The 14,408-nt window shown below is 46.3% G+C and overlaps 1 protein-coding gene across 12 annotated transcripts in view; it reads right to left on the bottom strand.

Annotated features, from left to right (window-relative positions):
* The window catches only part of cdc42bpab (CDC42 binding protein kinase alpha (DMPK-like) b), a 72,972-nt gene that overhangs the window by 9,037 nt on the left and 49,527 nt on the right, over nucleotides 1-14,408 (bottom strand). For 4 of the 12 annotated variants that reach the window (XM_085133880.1, XM_085133883.1, XM_085133881.1 and 1 more), the window contains 24 exons: nucleotides 14,164-14,364; nucleotides 13,931-14,069; nucleotides 13,702-13,811; nucleotides 13,529-13,608; nucleotides 11,868-12,046; nucleotides 11,608-11,727; nucleotides 11,352-11,485; nucleotides 11,096-11,217; nucleotides 10,875-10,995; nucleotides 9,834-9,944; nucleotides 9,392-9,639; nucleotides 9,278-9,292; nucleotides 7,821-7,926; nucleotides 5,687-5,811; nucleotides 4,609-4,714; nucleotides 4,223-4,371; nucleotides 4,047-4,138; nucleotides 3,723-3,799; nucleotides 3,505-3,552; nucleotides 973-1,011; nucleotides 523-639; nucleotides 355-435; nucleotides 171-276; nucleotides 1-87 (listed from right to left, as the gene is read on the bottom strand). The exon at nucleotides 1-87 is cut by the window's left edge and continues 50 nt beyond it. In XM_085133880.1, coding sequence (XP_084990006.1) covers nucleotides 1-87; nucleotides 171-276; nucleotides 355-435; nucleotides 523-639; nucleotides 973-1,011; nucleotides 3,505-3,552; nucleotides 3,723-3,799; nucleotides 4,047-4,138; nucleotides 4,223-4,371; nucleotides 4,609-4,714; nucleotides 5,687-5,811; nucleotides 7,821-7,926; nucleotides 9,278-9,292; nucleotides 9,392-9,639; nucleotides 9,834-9,944; nucleotides 10,875-10,995; nucleotides 11,096-11,217; nucleotides 11,352-11,485; nucleotides 11,608-11,727; nucleotides 11,868-12,046; nucleotides 13,529-13,608; nucleotides 13,702-13,811; nucleotides 13,931-14,069; nucleotides 14,164-14,364 — 2,713 coding nt within the window. The remainder of the gene's footprint in view (nucleotides 88-170; nucleotides 277-354; nucleotides 436-522; nucleotides 640-972; nucleotides 1,012-3,504; nucleotides 3,553-3,722; nucleotides 3,800-4,046; nucleotides 4,139-4,222; nucleotides 4,372-4,608; nucleotides 4,715-5,686; nucleotides 5,812-7,820; nucleotides 7,927-9,277; nucleotides 9,293-9,391; nucleotides 9,640-9,833; nucleotides 9,945-10,874; nucleotides 10,996-11,095; nucleotides 11,218-11,351; nucleotides 11,486-11,607; nucleotides 11,728-11,867; nucleotides 12,047-13,528; nucleotides 13,609-13,701; nucleotides 13,812-13,930; nucleotides 14,070-14,163; nucleotides 14,365-14,408) is intronic. The other 8 variants (XM_085133886.1, XM_085133892.1, XM_085133890.1 and 5 more) reach the window with 6 other exon arrangements.

The following is a 14,408-nucleotide window of genomic DNA, read 5'->3' as shown; positions in this document are numbered from 1 at the left end:
CCAGCGGGCCCTTGGTCTGGTCCTGCGGCACGGGGCACACAGCTGGAGCTTTGTCCGCACACGTTACGTGGCAGGAAAAGTTGCATACTGGAAGGACAGAGGGAGACGGGTCAGCGCTGTAGGAGTACTCAATCGTGTCAAACATCCCCGTCCGATTCTCTCGCGCTCACCTTCGCACGTGCAGCCTTGACGGATGAGCCCGACCATCAGAGAGGTGCACTGGTTACACTTGGTGGGTGTGTTGAATGTCTTCACTACAAACTGATGTGCTTTGGGCTGCGGAGGACATAACGAGCGGTTATCAAACAGAAACCTGAGACGTGGTCGTTCAGCAGCGAGTGATCGATGACTAACCTTAGGCGAGGAGCGCCCGATACTGCCATAACCTCCTGAGCGCATGGTGGGCGTCTGAACTGAGCGAGGGTGATCGATCAACTACGTGAACAACAACACAAAAACATCATCAGTGTTTCTATAAAAACGTGAAGAATCGTTCCCGCCCAGATTTAGGGAATGTCTAACCTCTATCGGCTCCATGTCACTCGCCGTGGAAGGTGAACGAGAGCGGGACTTAAGGTGGGACTTGGGGTCATCTTCCCGAGACGGAGTGTTGGAGGGGGTGAAGTCCACAGAGTCCACCTGTGGAGAGAGGACAGAGGGTCAGAAAGGTGCGACAAACGGGAGGAAGATGTAAAAGGAAGGCGACGAGGAGAAGAAGAACAGATTAGTGAAACCACCTCGCCAGCATTCATGCTAACAGGAAAGGGCTGTCACCATAACACACAGCAAACACGTCACAGTCACTGAGCTTTCAAAGCACAACAGTATCACACATGCCGAGCACCAGAAACCATGCAAACAAAGCACCTGTAGCAGCAACACATACAGGCACAATCTGATTCAAACACACCTGCCATGCAAACACACAAATGAACCAGCGTGACAAGACTACACATCTGCGATGGTGCTTACACGTCTGCCTTTGCTAGCCGGGCCGACGGACGGCGAGTGCTTCAGCGGCAGGAGGAGAGGCAGAGACACAGGTGAGTCAGAAAGGCTGAAAACATCTTTAAACAGACTCAGGGAGACACATGAAAAAGGCTGTTCCACGTTAGACCCGTGATTCCCAACCACGTCCGGCCGATGCAGCGTTTCCTCTGCAGCTCAATGAGACTAACAGAAAACCATCGATTTACATTTTAACAGCTCTCATGATTCACACCTGGATCCATCACCTTCTGCTCAAACATGTTTCAGTTCAGTCGCTTTGTTGAATTTAAGCTGCTTGTTTCAGTCAAATGAACTGTGCAATATCACACTGGGGCCACACTGGGGCCACACTGGGGCCACACTGGGGCCACACTGGGGCCACACTGGGGCCACACTGGGGCCACACTGGGGCCACACTGGGGCACAGCGAGCCTGGTTGGGAAGCACTGCATTAGATTCCTGTATCCATGAGGGCTGTGCTGCAGACATGGTGGAAAAGTACACATGTAATATGAAGGAGCGACTAAGGAAATGCAGCACAGAGAAGAGCGACCGGCCTGACTGGAAAAATACTTCATGTTTGTGAATAATGTTGTTTTCTCAGGTTCTCGCTGTAGAAAGCCAAAGTAGAGCCAGTGCAGCAAGCATCTAAATACAAGGACTACAAGAAATGTCCACCTTCACAAGAGTTCATACTGAATTAAACTAAAGCCATGTTATTTTCTTAAAGCAGGTCAAATGAATCTGCACTGGAAACAATGAAAACATCTGGTTTTAAAAGTGGACACGTTCTGCAAACTCCACTTTTCCCCGTTTGTCCTCAGTGTGTTTAGAGAAGCTGCCACAACATTATTATTCCCTCGCTGAGCAGCTTCAGTCCAAAACGCTCATGTTGGCAGCAAACATGGAGGTCATGCAGCTTCTGAGGGAGCCAGACGCAGCAGATCCAGTTTAGCCTGAAGTAAAAACTGCAGGCCAGCGCAACACCGACAGAAGATGTTGTGTTTTCATGCTGCCTTTGGTGCTCCAGCGCTAACTCACTTTTTGTCAGCCCTCGACACTCGTTTACTTCACTGCCTGGGCTCATACTCACCATCAACCCTCCTAATTTCAACTGTTAGAGACAAAATGATTCTCCTGACGTCTCGACTACATGAAAAGAGAAAGATTAGATGCCCTGCAGTCAGCTCAGTGTGCGTCCTGCTCTCTGTCGCCAAACTCAAAGGATTGTGGGCTTAGATATGGAACAAATAACCAGTTTTGCATTTTCTGGTTAGTTTTTTAATCCAGTTTAGCTTCAGTGGATTTTCTTCCACTTTAGTTTTTACTGTTTAAAAATGTTTTATTTTAGTTTTTAGTCTCAGATGTAGCTCATAGTTACACAAGTTTTAAAGGGCAGCTGACTCAGTCTCCATAAAACACGTCCATCAAAGCCTCTCGAGGAAAGTTTTTTTAACCAAACTAACAGAAACTAAAAGTTCGTCTATGTTTTCATTTTATCTTCGTACAATCACATGTAGTTCTAACAGACGTGAAAACCACTTTTAAATCATCTCGTTATAAAAACACAGAGTTTCCTTCAAGTAACAGCAAATACTGACCCACGTTTCCATAGTAACACACAAATCTACAGTCTGCACATCTAGTTCATATACTCAGTCCTACACACACAGACACACACACACACACAGACACACACACTCACACACACACACAGACAGACGCACACACACACACACACACAGACACACACACAGACAGACGCACACACAGACACAGACGCACACTCACACTCACGCAGACGCACACTCACACTCACGCAGACGCACACTCACACTCACACAGACACACACTCACACAGACACAGACAGACGCACACACAGACACAGATGCACACACACACAGACACAGATGCACACACACAGACACACACGCACACACACAGACACACACTCACACTCACAGACACACACACACACACACACACTCACACACACACTCAGACACACACACACACACTCACACACACAGACACACACACACACACACACACACACACACACACAGACAGACACACACACACACAGACAGACACACACACACACACACACACTCACACAGACACACACACACACTCACACAGACACACACACACACTCACACAGACACAGACGCACACACACACACACACACACACACAGACACAGATGCACACACACAGACACACACACACACTCACACAGACACACACACACACTCACACACTCACAGACACACACTCACACACTCACAGACACAGACACACACACACACACTCACACACACACACACACACTCACACACACACACACTCACACAGACAGACACACACACACACACACACAGACAGACAGACAGACAGACAGACAGACAGACAGACAGACAGACAGACAGACACACACACACACACACACACACACACACACAGACACACACACAGACACACACACACCCGACTGACCAAGATAAACTTACATCTTCCCAAAACTCAATTAGAGAAGATGAGGATGAGGAATAAGAGTCCTTGTGTGGCAGGAAGTGATGTGAGGAAAACAAAAGACAAACAAAAATAAAAACTGGTGAAAAAATAAATAATGAAGTGAAGAAAACATCTTAATGGAGAGCAGAGAATCAAAGTCATGGATTTGAATCACTTGTCGTGCTCATAACCAGATTTTCTCTGTAATGCTTACATCGAACTGGTCGAGCGCTGAGGTGGGGGCGTTGAGAAAAGCCAAGAAGGAATTCTGGGAATCCTGGTGCTTGACACCTATAGTCACAGGACAAACAGGACAACCATTGTTAAGAACACAATATCAACACATCAAAGGGTGACTTACACGAGTCACAGGACTGCCTCAGAGCTGGGCGCAGATTCACGAGCCGCGAGCAACAATACATGTTTCTGTACACATACGAGTCCCGAGCGTCTGATTGCTGCATAACCCTCCTGCAGTGTGATAATCTCCAAAGGTTTCCGTGCACGGCGCCCACTCAGCCACAGCACGCGTGCTCACCTCGCCGTAGCCGCAGCTCCTCCGTCTCCTTTTTCAGACGCTCGATCTCAGCCAGCAGTTCCTGGTTTTTACTTTCAACTTCCTGCAGTTTACTGATCAGACACAATGAGACGTTAGCTGTCGTTTAGCAAAAGTTGTTTTAAGTTGTTTTAAAAAAGACAAGTTTAGCATCGTACCATTCTGTGGAAATGTTGTTGGCCTTGACTTTGTTCAGCTCGTCCTGGATGCTCTGCTTTGCCCTGATCTCAGCGTCCAGGGCCGACTGCAGCTCCAGCCGTGCAGACATGTCCAGCTTGGCCAAACGCCGCATTTTCCACGGCATGTCCTGAAACGGAGACAGAAGCAGAAACTGAGCGAATCACCAGACAGAAAGGGACTCGCCACTGCTCGACTTATCTGTCAGTGTAAAAGAGTGAAAGACTGTCTTTGATGATATTCATTCAAGCTACACTTTGGCTTCATCATTTTAAAATGTATAATTACTGAACTAGTTTCTAACAACAACAACAAGGGATTTCCTTCAGTTCTGCAGCAGACAGATGAAGTGTTTGTGTTTATTTACCGTGGCTCTCGCTCCCAGGCTGCTGCTTCTCAGCCCCTCCAGCTCTTCTGTCATCTTAGTGGCCAGAGCCTGCAGGTAGCCCCGAGCATCTTTCTCATCACTCACCCTGACACACACACACACACACACGGATTACTACAAATGTAAACACATTGCATGGGTGTCAACTTTACCATAAAACCAAGAGTCCAACACTAAAACTCACTGACAGCATCTCATTATTATTTATTTTACATATAAAGATGTGTTCCACTCTCGGTCAGTACGAGCACTGATGGGCTGTTTGAAGCTCTCTACAAACATCCTTCACACACACACACACACACACACACACACACACAAACACACTATGTAAACACGCCTTTTCACTGTTGCTCTTCAGGTCCTGTGACCCGTATCACACTTAACCATTGCTTACACATCATTCACCACGCACCGACACCAACAGACACGTTCAGCCTGCAGGTGAGCAGCTCACTAATCCTGAACGCTCAGGTAGAATAAACACTGATGGTGTTCACAGCAGACTGACGCTGATGCACAGAGTGCACGCCACACACGTTTGACATTCAAAAATCAGAGTTTGTGTCAAGTCGTGAAAGAATGTTTCATTCATTTTGTTTTTACCTACAAGTGATCCTACTTCCTTATTTAGCCCCTGCAGTAGCAAACGCCGGCCACCAGGGGGCAACAGTGATCACTACATTCCTCTAAACCTGCATTCCACACTCAGCACTTGTACTTACATGTCTGAAGTGTGTGTGGTATGTGTGCTATGTAAAGACTTTAGGCTTGTCCAACAGTGAGAGGCTGAGCAGCTGGCGAGGCGTCAGCTGCACTGAGAAGTGATCTGAGTGGAAGGCAGGGCCGAGCAGCTCTGATCTTCAGCGTATGTGAGAAATGCTGCAGTTAAACTCCAAGAAGGAACCCGATCCACTACGAGACAGAAGCGTGTCTGCTCGCACTGAACATAAACGCCTTTGAATTGGCGCTTTAACATCAGCGGGGAAAGCGTATGCCTCAGCAAGTATTTGGGGCATTTGAGATGTTGCAGTGTGCATATATGAGCGTCTCTTACCATTGGATGATTTCTGTGATCTGGGCCTCCCAGTGAGCTACACTCTCCTTTTTATCAGCCAGCTCCCTCATCTCATCCTCCAGCTGCCTGTTGGAGCTGCTCATCTTCTCATACTTGGTGGTTAGCTACAGGAACATGGGGGGAGGAGAGCATGCTATTAAACACAATATTGTAAAGTGTCAAAGTCTAACGCCTGGTAATGAACTCATTACACAGTTTGCATTCGTGTTGTCAGTGAACATGAGAGGTTCAGGTGCTCGCGTAAAAGTAATCAGCGTATTGTTGAAGACAGACTTTATGATTCAGCTGCTCCATCACACCAGGACCACGTGTGTTACTCACATGTGAAGGTGAGATCCTCTGACATGAGGTCGGCTCACTGCTCATTATATTTGTGGAACGAGGAAAGTGGGATAGTTAGCACTGGAACTGGTCTACAAGCTGGTTTCCAGCAAACACAAATGTCAGTCTTGTAAAGGCTTTACGTCACTGTGACATTCTTCATGCAAACCTTTGGGGGCAAATCCACCAGCTTAGGCATGAAACATGCTCCACACACACCTGACCTCATGTTACTATGAAAACGTCCAGAACGACACAGATGTGACAGATGTGTAGCTACTCGGGTTTGGAAATGACCATCGGATGTCAGGAAATCATGGATGTAGCCATTAACGCAGTAAACTCTACAAAATACTTCATGCTGGAGAAAGAAAACATGTCAGAGATTCTGCATCATTTCTCCCCACGACTTCTTTAAACGGGCGTTTTACACAGATGAACAGAGTTTAAGATAAAGAATAATTCTGTCTTAAACCAGACGTTTCAGTTTATTCAGAGCATCTCTGATAAACAGCAGGTTTGAGCAGCAGGTGTGTATGTGCTGTAAGCCTGGGATGACCATATATGGATATCTGCTCTCTGTGAGGTCACACAGAACCAAAACCTTTGTCTCAGATTTCCTGCTCAATATTTGAAACAGCAACATTGTAACAGTGCAAATGACCAAAGTGATGCTGAGACTCGCTCAACTGTGTCCGACTTGTGAAACGGCAGAAAGATGCACTTTTTATTATCAAGCATCTCTCTGAAAGTGAAATCTCTCAGTAACGTTTTTACCAGCTGATAACGATTGTTGGTTTTTATTTTTAACTGCAAGTTCAAGAACATGACGATGCTGAGGCACAACAAGAACTTCTGTGGGGAGATAAATGATGCTGATCGATCACATCTGCCTGCTCTTGGAGAAGAAGCTGCAGATATTCCTGACCAGGGTCCAGATTCCTTTTTCATTTCTGCTGCTAAAACAGTTCACGCTGACAATGGATGATGTTCTCACACTGGGATGTCTTTTCATATTTATTCACTGCCAATTTCCTTCTGTCAACAGCTGAACGCAAACAGCTTTTCCTGTGATGTTTCTTTGATCGTGGAAATTCAGGCCGAAAACAACGACGGAGGTCAAATGCAGCTGGAAAGTTGGACAAACTGAACACGTCCAGCCTACAGGTCGTTTCATGCATTTCTAATACTGCGCCAACACGGCCTAAGGAACAACAATGTGCACGAAGCCGAGTGAAGACGAAGCAGTTTGAACTCTGGAGCCTCCTTTGAAAGCTGAGACGAGTCAAACAAGAATTTTTTACACACTTCAAAACGTGCTGAAAAGGTATTTGGTGGTGGAGCTAACGCACACGCAGATCGAATCCATCTTTATCAACTAACAAAACACAAATAAGCACACTGATATAATCTACACTGCGTCCACGTCACGGAGAGACTTTAAAACCAACACTTCAGTCCACATGTCAGAATGTCTCCTGCTCATGAGACATTGTTTGAAACGAGCCTTTCTGAACGTCCAAAGTCAACAGAGCTCCGTCCAGAGCGTCATTCCATCCGCCCGTGGAGGCGGCTACGGGTGTTTTTACGCAGGATATTGAACAGTGATTTCTTTGGCATTGCCGAAGCGGGGGTGGAGGGAGGAATGTGATGAAAGAGTTTGGGGTTACCTGGGGTCACAGCGCTGTGTTAGTGTGTGTTGGAGAGCTCACTACAGACTGACTGATGACCCAGGTTTGTGCGCCGACAGTCACTTTGTTACTTTGTGTATCAACAGATGGAGATGTGTCACCTTATCGAGGTCACTGGACAGCTTCTTGTTTTCTTCAGTGAGCAGGACTCGCTCTCGCTCATACTCCTGCTTGTACTCCGTCTCAAACTCCTCCCGCTCACTTTGGCTGGACGGGAAAAAACACACACACAGACTTACTGTAAAACTTGTGACTTTGTATAAACTTACATTTATTCCCAACCCACAAGTTATAAATGCAAAACTCTCTGATTTCTCGCATTTGTCATTTTAACATTAAGACCAACACGTCTGTTGGAGCTTCCTCCCACATCTGTGCAAACCTTAGATCATTATTCAGCCCAAACACATTAATGCAGTTAGAATCTGATACAGTTTGAAACGGACTTAGAAAGCAGTGGGGGTAATATGGCACTAACAGCAGGCAGGATGGGACAGGGTACCAAAACAAAGCGCCGCAGCTTTCGCCACAAAAACACGTTTTTATTAAACGAGCAGCTCAGTGTTGGATCAGCCTGAGCGCCGCAGAAGAAACAACTTCTTTTCATTCATTGGTATAAAACCTCCACGTTGACACAGTTTGACAGATCTTTTTATTTTGTTACCATTTCAGCCTCTGCTGCTCTCATTTTATCACCAACCATCACTGTGTAGTGACTACAGTGAAGTTTGAACAGGCCTGTGGAGACGGCACTGTTGGTTTAGACTGGTTTACATTTGTGCTCCAGGATGAACCGAGGGGCAGGTGTGACACCTTTAAACACTCAGATCTGAAACATTTCTCTACAGACGTCTTACAACAGAAATATTCAATCGTCTGCATGTTGCAGCTTCACATGCCCCATATCAGCAAACACAAGAATAAGTGATGCTGATCTGCAGCAGAGCAAACATCAGGATGTGTCAGCCGCTGTAAGAAATAAGGGTTTGCAGCTCTTTTTGACATATTACAGATTAATAGCTCGCTGCAGCCGCCGAGCACAGACAGCTTTAAACTGCGTCTCCTGCAGATTCATTTTAAACACTAATAGTAGAGTAACAGGAGTCATTCAGGGTAATCAGGACATCTACAGGTATAAAGGTGATTTCAAGACCTTTGAATCTTTTTTTAAACCTTTCAAATCCAGTTTGGGACCTGCATCCTTCCAGCTCTGACTAACAGGCCGGCTCAGTGAGACCTTTCCTCCAGCAGCCCATCTGACCCAAGCATCGAGGTCATCTTCATTTTTTAAGATGTTTATTTTACCAGCCTACTATTACCATTACTGTAAATTTAAAATGTCAAAAAATAAAAGGGAGCTGGACTAGTGCAGCCTTGGGAATGAAATGCACTCATGTTTGTGGGGCAAACACTGCGACAGTGTTCCTGGGAAACTCTCGCCGTTATATTTACGACCCATTTAAACACAATTTATGGAAATGTTAGGGGACGGCTGGACTTCTACTATATTTATAGCACAAAGGGATTCATGGATGAAACTATCGTTAACAGTAATTACCTCGTGGACTCGTCACTGAAAGAGACGACAGAATTAAACTCAGCGTATTAAAGACGAACCTAAAGTGAACTAACGCTAACGACAGTCCCCAGGAAGGGGAAACTTGTGCGATACCTTTCACGACGAGTCTTTTCCAGTTTGTCTTTGAGCATCAGGATCTCTTTCTGCAGGTTGAGCTGTTGGCTCTCGGCGTCTCTCAGCTCCTTACGCAGCGCCTTCAGCTCGGCGCTGTACTGCGCCCCCCTGCGGGCCAACTCTTCCTCGAAGAACATCGTTTTCTTCTCCATTTCTCCACGTAGACGCCCGACCTCCTGGGTTTGATCCGCCGGGGCCGGGGCAGCAGAGGAGCCCGCCTGCTTCACCTGGGTGGAGAAAAGAGTGCCAGTGAGACTCTTTGTACTCATGCAGGGGGAAATAATCACCCCGATGGAGATATTTTAAGTCATTAGTACTTTGTGAATGGTTTATATGCACTGAGAAAAGGTTTTATTTCTTTACACTCAAACGTGTTCAAACACGGTTAAAAACAAGTCTTCTGACTGCTGTGGACGCTCACCTTCAGCCCCTCCAGCTCCTCCTGCAGCTGTCGGCTGTACTGCTCGTTGCGCTCTCTCAGCTTCTTCTCTTTCTGAGCCTCGGCCGCCTGCTCCTCCACCTGAGCCTCCATCTGATGATGAAAGCAGACGAGCTTTTCAAACACGGCACAGCTGCAACACGTCTTCTGTGAACCTTTGGACGTTTCTAGATTTCTGCACAAATATTTTACATTACAGAGACAAACACATTAAACCTGTGAGCAACGTCTGCATTAGGACATTTCTAATAAAAGGAATAACTGTGATGCTAGTGAGTGGCCTGTTTATGTTTAAAGACTGAGGAAAGTGTGAAAGGACATTTCTGTTAAAAACAAACGGTTTGGACTCCTGAGGGTAAAATCCGCTCTGGTGTTGGCCGATGTTCAGGTTAATAACAACCAGAGGAGCACTAAACCCCAGAAAGCTGCAGCTCTCTGAGAGGACACGTGCAGTCTGATGAAGATGACGTGGATGAAACAGCCTGTCAGCACTGACGAGCCCACTGGAAAAGAAAACGTCGGGTCATCGGACTAAAGACGAGTGAACGGACCTCAGAGTAAAGTTCATGTTATGTGACGACCCGAAACGTTGTGAAAGAAGCTGAAATGAACAGAAACTGAAGCTGCGAACACAAAGACTCAAACTTAGACAGTCGGGTGGGTCACATACGCCCCCCATCACAGATGTGCAACACTGATGGATTTTTCTTAATGACTTATTGGTTTCATTTTATTTGCATGACTGGTTCTCTCCATCTAGCTTCAGGCCGTGAGTGGAAATAAGATTATATATGATGTCGTATTTATAGAGCGATAAAACTCAAACATTTCTTGCCACCAATCACACACAGCACATGTTAAATGCTGCTCTACGAACACACAAGGAACAACGTCTCAATGTTTCACGTCATTTTGTGCCACTGTGATCTGTGGACGTCTGCAGCGATCGCACACGTTTGGATGAACCTCGAGTGGGTGAACACAGAGTGGGGCGTGCCAGCAACCACAGGGAGTCTACTCTACCTCCTTCTTGGCCCTCTCGGCCTTTCGCACCTCGAGGCGGAGAGCCTCCACCTTTTGATTCTGGCTTTCCATCTCCTCCTCTTTGTCACGCAGCTGACGAACCAGGCGCTGCTTCGCCGACCTGTGAACAAGGAAAAGATCCAGCGTGGGCGTTTTATTCACAGACGGGACTTTGTTAAAAAGCATTACTAAAGAAACTCCAGCAGTCGACGTGCTTCTACCTGAGGTCTGTGAGCTTCTCGTTCAGCTCTGAAAACTCCTGCATGGCCAGTTTTCTCTGGCTGTGGGCTTCCTTCAGCTCTTTAGACTGAGACTTCAACTTCTCGCTGGCGTCCACGAGATCCTGAACACGACACAGACGACAGCAGAGTCGAGCATTTCAGATCCAATAACTTGTTATTTCAGCTTGATCGATACAATCATACTCGTTTGTAGCTCTTTAAACATCCAGAAAATGACACGAAACATTAGCTGTACCTTCTGTAGGTCATCCCGTTCCTGTGTGACGCTCTTCATCTGTTTCTCAAGAGTCTTGATGTGTTTGGACGAGTCCTCCAAGTCTCTCCGAGCCAGCGTCACATCCTCCAGCTGCTTCTCCAGCTGGCCTGAGTCTGAAACGAGCACACGCTTGGTTTGAAACGAACTGAAACTGTCAGACATTTGTCAAACAACCACACTGTCAGAGACAATCAGGAGCTGATTCAGAAGGAGAAGAGTTGCACTGTGTCCTGACCGGCGATCTGCTTCTTCAGAATGTCGATCTCGCTTTTCAGGCTCCTGATCTCCACCTCCTTGTTAGCAGTGAGGGGGCCCTCGCCCGTGTGCTGCAGCGCCTGCACCGTCTGAGTCGACTCTGTGGCACATCAAATCACAAACATCATTTATAGGCCTTTTAAAAGTTCAGCATGTGCAGACTGGATGCTCATGCCTCATGATGGCTGCGTGCATATGATGCAACACATCTGCGCCGATGCACCGCTGCTCCGACCTCACCTTGCAGTTTGCGGCTCAGCTCTAGCTTCTCCTGCTCCAGGCGGCGAATCCTTCTCTCGTAGGCCTCGGTGGCCAGGCTGTCCTCCAGGCTACGCTGCACTTCGACATCCAGCTTGTCCTGCCCGGCCTTCCCCGGCTCACCTCCCAGCTGTCGCAGGCAACCCCGATCAGACAGAGTGCTACAGAGGAGGGGGGTAAGAAAAGAAGGACAAACTATTTACATTGGTGCTGGTGGTTTCTGATGACATCAAACCGGTCATTGGGAAAATACAAAGAAACATCGGGGAGAGAAGTGATGGCGACAGAGATAAGCTGAAAGTTGAGTCATGGGAGAAAACAGAGGGACACGAGGAGTGCGAGGTGGACGGAGACAGAAGGACAGAAAGGAAGGAAAAGGCTATTATCACTGAGGCTTGAACAGATAAGGAAGCAGCTGGTGGGTCTGGTGCTTTCTCACGAGCACCACTTCAGCCTGAGGATGTACAGCAAGTCATGAACATCACCTTATTAGGGAGGAAAGCTAATCTCCTACGCCTCCTCGCACCAAGTGCTGAGACAGCTTGTATAGGAAATCCATTTAAAAATAAATAAAGTCGTTACATATGAAGACAACCTGTGACAACTTCTGGACACTGGAGGAAAATAGCATCTCAGCTATCACAGGCATTATAATGAGTCTGAAGGAAGAAAGCCCAAGTCTGACTTAGGAAGAGGCTTAAGAGACTTGTTCCTTCTCTTTTTGCTATTTAACCCTTTAAGACCATAGAACCAAGTCCGCCAGAGCTTACTTTATATGTTTACATGCTGTGGAGCCATTTTTGGGAGCATTTCAAGTTGCTATACATCAATACAACTGTTATAGCCCATATTTTAATAATATGTCTGCATTAAGTCCATAGTAACTACATTAATTGCAAAAAAGTGCAATAAACTACAAAAAAATTGTAAATCGTTTTTGTTTTTTTAACATATATTTCTAGTTAGAGAAATTTAAGAGGCTTATCCCTCAAAACTGTAAATACAAAAAAGTTGCACAAAATAGTTTCCCACCACAGGAAATTTATTTTGAGTGTCTTCATAGTTTTATTTTTGAGATACACCAATTTTTATATACTGCAGGAAAAACGAAAAACAATCCTATGATGCAAATTTGTAAAGAAAACAGCATCAAAATAAACTATTTCCAGCAGTGCAATATGAGTCCTAAGCATCCCAGAAACGACACAGAAAGTCATAAAGTCAAACATAACTTTGCGATCGTTCGCACTGATGTCTGTTTCAATGTGGGAAGTGTTACGAACAGCTGATCGGATCGGCAAAGCGTGTTTCTGGAATATTATGTTTTTGTTGCTGCAAGTGCTTTTTATGCAGTTTTTGCAAAACTATATGTGGAAGGAAACTGTGACCGAGGACAAGCTGATGGCATAAGATGTAAGTACAACTCCTCCGGTTTCATATGCAAAAAAAATTATTACGCTAGCTTACGCAGTTCCGGTTCTACAGGGATTTAAAAGTAGTTACGCAAAACAGAGCGTGCCCACTCCGACCGGCTTCAAAGGGTTAACAATCATCAGCAAAGACACAGACAGGAAATCCAGCGGTAGTAAGATTTGGTTGTTAGGCAGAAACGTGAGTGGCAGCAGCTGTTTGTTAACACTTACCATTTACTTGTGTAGGTGAAACCTACAAAGGGCAGGTGGTGGCCTGAGAAAGCCGTGTGAGAGGGAGGGGGCATAGTCTCCTGAAAAGGATTTGAAATCATGTGAATCTGCACATCAAATACGTCCAGTCAGACAACATCGTGAGAGGATGACGTTCGCTCCTCTGAACGTACCGAGTTCTTGAGACAGTCGTCGTCCACATCGAAGTTGGAGGTGTCTGTCGGACTGCTGACCTCGGGGATGTAGGGGGCTTCACACATGCGGATGTTATCCCAATCGATGCCTTAAAAGGTGAAAAACAAGGAGATGCATTTATTAAGCAGCATACAGCGAACAGTAAACGTGATGCCGGTGAGGTTTTTCAGGTCATCTTTGTGTGCGACAGAAAGGCGGAGCCTGTACCCGCGAAGAAGGGGTGCTGCTTGAAGTCCTCGATGCCATTCTGACCCAATCGGTGCTCTCGGCTGCAAATGAGTCGGCGAACCAGATCTTTCGCTTCCTCAGAAACATCTGTGATCTGCTGTGGGAACTGGAATCTCTCCTGTTCAAGACATGATCACATTTGTTTACTGGTCAAACTGGGCAAATTTCAGGCGAGCGTTTTACCGTTACACCTTTTAATCTCGTCAGCCCACCTTGTGGTTCATGATCTTCCCGTAGGTTTCCACCAAGGATTCTGCATAGAAAGGAGTCTCGCCATACAGCATCTCATACATGCAGACCCCCAGGGACCACCAGTCACACTCTGGGCCATATTTGCCTTTCCCATCCTCCATAGCCTGGAGGATTTCTGGAGAGATGTAGTCCGGGGTCCCCACAGCCACAGATGACTGAACCTAGCAGAGAATTTAAGACAAAGTATATCAAAGAAACTAAGAGG

This window comes from Neolamprologus multifasciatus, chromosome 15 (assembly GCF_963576455.1).
Source record: "Neolamprologus multifasciatus chromosome 15, fNeoMul1.2, whole genome shotgun sequence".
NCBI classification, from domain to species: Eukaryota; Metazoa; Chordata; class Actinopteri; order Cichliformes; family Cichlidae; genus Neolamprologus; species Neolamprologus multifasciatus.
This window is presented reverse-complemented; position numbering and strand designations above follow the sequence as displayed.